General features: G+C 46.3%; 1 protein-coding gene across 1 annotated transcript; it reads right to left on the reverse strand.

Moving 5' to 3' along the window:
- Positions 1–3,253: 3,253 nt before the first annotated feature.
- On the reverse strand, positions 3,254–4,099 carry EPCIP (exosomal polycystin 1 interacting protein). Its single transcript, XM_010212169.2, has one exon. It carries the CDS (start codon positions 4,037–4,039, stop codon positions 3,362–3,364), a length of 678 nt encoding a protein of 225 aa, XP_010210471.1. The 5' UTR covers positions 4,040–4,099; the 3' UTR covers positions 3,254–3,361.
- Between the last annotated feature and the right edge of the window lie 266 nt (positions 4,100–4,365).

Genomic DNA, 4,365 nt, shown 5'->3' on the forward strand with positions numbered 1-4,365 from the left:
GATAACGGGCGCGCGGCCGCCACAGCGCCCCCTGCCGCCCGCCGCCCGCCGCGGCCGCCATGGAGCGCGCGGGGAGGCGCGGCCAGGGCGGCCCGCCGAGCCCCGCCCCGCGCCGCGCCGCCATCTTGCGGCACGTGGGCGGAGCGCGCGCCGTGCCCGTGCGGGGAGCGCGGCCGATTTAAACGCGCGTCATGGCGGCGCGTCCCGCTGCCCGCGGCGGAACCGCGGCCCCCTCCGCATCCGGGGCGTGCGGGGAGCGGCTGCGTCTTCATCGGGGGCAGCGGAGGAGGAAGTCGAGTCTGAGTGGGCTCACTAGCTCCCGCGCTCGCTAAAAAAGAGAAAAAATACGGTGGCCGTCCACTAAGTATGAGTGTTGTAAATCAAAAGGGCTTCTTTCTTTTCAGCCTCCCCGCACTGCTAAGGAAGGTAGACTCCCTTGCAGTTCTGCCCGTCACCGTGGGATTTGGTGGAGAAGGTGCGGGAGGCTTGGCCAGCTCCATGCGAAGCTGTGGAAGCTGCTCTGAGCTGCTCTGTTACCTTTGTGGTGTTTTCATTCTGCACTGATTTCCCAAAAGTTAAACCAGCGTTACTATCAAGAAGAAAAAGTAGAAACATACAGCTCCTATGTCCTCTTTTTTTTCTTTTTTTTTCCCTGATATGAAAAACACACACAAAAAAATCTCAAATCCCATTTGTTGTCTTATTCAAAAATCATGCCTCAAGTCTAAAGGCTGGGGTAAACAAAATTAAGGTTATGTACAAATAACAATATTTTATACATATATACACTTCTGTATGTAAGTATTAATTGCTGTAAATATGTTATCAAGCACTTTAAGTTGTTCATACTTCTGCCAATACTGCATTTTGGATCATTGATTACACTGGGCTTTAAAACATCAATAAAATCACGTAATTATTTCTGCACTACTGTTACTGCATATAGTTTGCCTGCAGACAAAAGCAGCACTAGCAGAGCTAATAAACCTTACTGCATGTGACACAGGCTTTACACTCATTGTCCTGAAGAAATGCTGAAAGTTTTCATAACAAAGCCATGTAAAGCTGGAAACTGGGAGAAGCTGGTTTGCGGCATCCGCTGGAGAAGAGAGATGAATTGCAAGGCACTAGCAATACTGCAGTGTTAAAAAGGCACTTGCAATACTGATGCTGCAGATGCCACTGCTCCTTTCCCTGGTTGCCAGAAAATTGCTGCAGGAATAAGATGTTTTTTACATCTATTCAAAACATTGCAGTGTAAAAAGTTGTTGATTTTTTTTTACAGCATTAAAAATCCCATGCATTTTTTAACCTCGTCTTTTCTTCCCAAGGATGAAATCCGGTTCCGGGTTATTGCTGCACGTGTGTGTGTGAAATTCAAGCAATAACGGTGTTATTCAGTACTTCTTCTACTAGAGGGCAGCAGAGCCTCAAACTTAGTGAATTCACTGAAAATCATTTAGGTTTAATTTTACTAAACTTCTTTAGGAGAGGGTTGATAGCATCTATACATGAATACACTTGTGTGGTGTAAGTATCCTGTGTAGGAGTTCTCACTAGCGAGTTTGAGGAGAGAGGGCCATGTCAGTACCCTTGCTTGGAGAGCTGGAATTCCCAGACAGCCAATATGAATTTTTTGTCCCCTCTTGGAGGAACATTCCAAGGATGTCACTTGCTTGGATATCCCTCCCAAACACTCCTCCCCTGCCATATCCGACAGCTAAGCTGCAACTTCTGGATGTGCATTTTCTAGCTCGTGAAATAGTAATGAGAATTATCAAGGTCACCAGGAATATTATTGATTTATCCATTAATACCTTGGGAGAAGGTTTAGAGTTTGTCACTGGGGTGCTGACAGATGAAATTAAGGCTTTTCAAAACCTGGTTTAATAGCTCTCCAGCTGAGTTAAACTGAGTTCAGTCTCCAGCCTTCAAAATGTTCCCCAAACTGTTAATTTGCTATTGCAAATAGAGCCCATTGCTCCAATAGTAGCATTGTTGATTTCAGCGGGAAAGCTCAGAGTATTGGAAATTGAAAAATTGTCTCTCCTAGCAGAAGACTCCCTCAGTTGATTACAGTTCCAGAAAAACTTTGTTGGAAGTTGTTGAAACAAGTTAATCAGTTCCCCAGAATCTTAATAGCTGTTCGCCTCTGAATGTGTTTTTTATCCCACATCAAGAGAAAAATATTTTTTGAAATCCTTCACTGGCAATAAAGACCTAAAATTTGCTCTTGTAAATCCTTTATTATTTTACATGCCTGCATCCCAGGGTTAACCACATCTCGCAGAAGTGCATGAAGCCTGCAGAGATGGGCAAGGAGCAGACTTTGGGCCATATGAATTGTCCTGTCCTGTGTTTTTCAGAGGACGGCAATTTTCTCCTACAATGTGGCTGCAAATTCCTTGCTATATGTCTGCCACTGGGGGAAATGGCAAGATCCAGCATACCCAAAGTGCAAGCGACAAGCTTTTCCCCTTGGAAATAACAAAACAAAACACTTTCACGATCAGGTGTCCCACAATCAGAAGGCTTCTTGCCCGCTCCCTTCCCGTGGTGCCTGCGGGGTAAAGACACCCCGTTACGTGTGCGGGGTACACGTACGTGCGTACGTACATGATGAAACTGCCTCGTGGGCTCGACACCCGCCAGGGACGGCTCCGCCGCGTCGCGGGGAGCGCGGGGCCTCGCTCTGCTCCCACGCGCCCGTCCTCAGCGACGTCCTGCAGTTGGATGCGTCATGCGTAACCCTGCCATTTCCTCTACCATCTTACACAGCCTGAATATCAGGTCCTAACTGCATCACATAATGTCATTTTTTTTTTCCCAAGGCAAATATTTCTAACATGGGCTTTGGAGGACTGTATACGAAAATGCTGCCTAATAAAGGCTATCCCTGGCCGCAGCCCGGGAAGGATTAATCCTGTGCATTCACCCTGGCTGGCAGCAGCGCTGCAGAGAAGGGCCTGGAGGACAGCAAGCTGAACAGTGTGGTCCTACAGGAAGCTCACGTTGTTTTACAACTGGAGGGACTTGCTTTTGTCTTTTTCTGTTGGAATAAGAACACACCCTCAAAACCAAGCTGGCAGCAGATTTGATTCTCGGTACACAACATATAAACAGCATATATACTGATATTTTCTAACACAGTCATTCCACATTGTCCTAGTTCATTAAGACAGTGCTTATTGAATTGGTCTGATAAGTCTGTGTCAATTTAAATGCCTCCTTGTAGGCTGCCATCACAAAGTCGCCCAAACCCATAATGGCTTTTCCTGGCCAAACCAAATGGATTTACAGAAGTCCCATCTCTGTCTCTTAGCAGGTGCCATGTCTCTGGCTACTGAGTATTTTAACCAGCTCAGTAAATGAATGTCACAACATAGCTCTTGTTATCCGACGTCGAGAAAGCATCGGAGTACAGCAGGCTCGGAAAGTACTCTGTGATACTAGAGACATTTTCCACACTGTAGGACTTCAGCAAAGAATATCCGTTGAAAAGAGAGGTATCCAGAAAAGAAATATGTACAAACATTTGCCTGTCTTTGTTGTGCGCTGCAAACGGGTCCCCTTTCTCACTGTTGCTGCTACCATAAATGGTTACGCTCTGCTCTGGAAATTGTCCCTTGATCTTGTTTTTCACTCGGAGCTTTCGCAGGCCCCAGATGGTCAAGTATTCGGTTGGGAGAGGAGTGGTGCCGCAGAAGGAGAGCTTCAGATCACACACGCTTGTAAAGTTAAGGAGCATCTCCAGCCCAGAGGTGTCTGTGAACCAAATGGTCAGGTCGCTGTTGTAGCGTGTTTTCTCCATGGTGGAAGGCAACACCGTTCTGCAGTTGCACATGAGGTTTGCCAGGCTGTAGTCACAGTCCCGGATATCTGCCAAGCAGCTGCAGTTGCGAATTGTGCTTTCCCTGGTGAAAATTAGCGTATGGTTCTTCTGACTTCTCACAAACCTGTTAGGAAAGCATAAGCCGAGGAAGGCAGCCAAAAAGAGAACCAGCCAAAAAGAGAAAGAATATAAGGGTATTGGCTTCATTAGGACAGGTGCCAAGCTGCCAAGCGTCTTCTTCTTTTACATGTGAATTGTATCGCTTGTCCTTACCTGGTAAGGAAAAACAATTACTTTATTATACCAAAGGCATATACCAATGATTAATACAACTTCACTCTTCTCACTCATTTTCTGTCTCATCTATTTAGACCCATACTGCAGGTGTGCAGACTGCCCTGCATTAGAGGAAAAGCAGAGCTACACTGATACAGAAAAATGAATTATTCCTCAGTTTTGGGATTCTTCTCTTACTCCCCACTTGCTCTAAATTGTTTAATCTGTTTATGGGACAGCTTGGACAGGCTCCTCTC

Source organism: Tinamus guttatus, unplaced genomic scaffold (assembly GCF_059628265.1).
Source record: "Tinamus guttatus ecotype Peru unplaced genomic scaffold, ASM5962826v1 Tinamus_guttatus_pri_ptg000318l, whole genome shotgun sequence".
NCBI classification, from domain to species: domain Eukaryota; kingdom Metazoa; phylum Chordata; class Aves; order Tinamiformes; family Tinamidae; genus Tinamus; species Tinamus guttatus.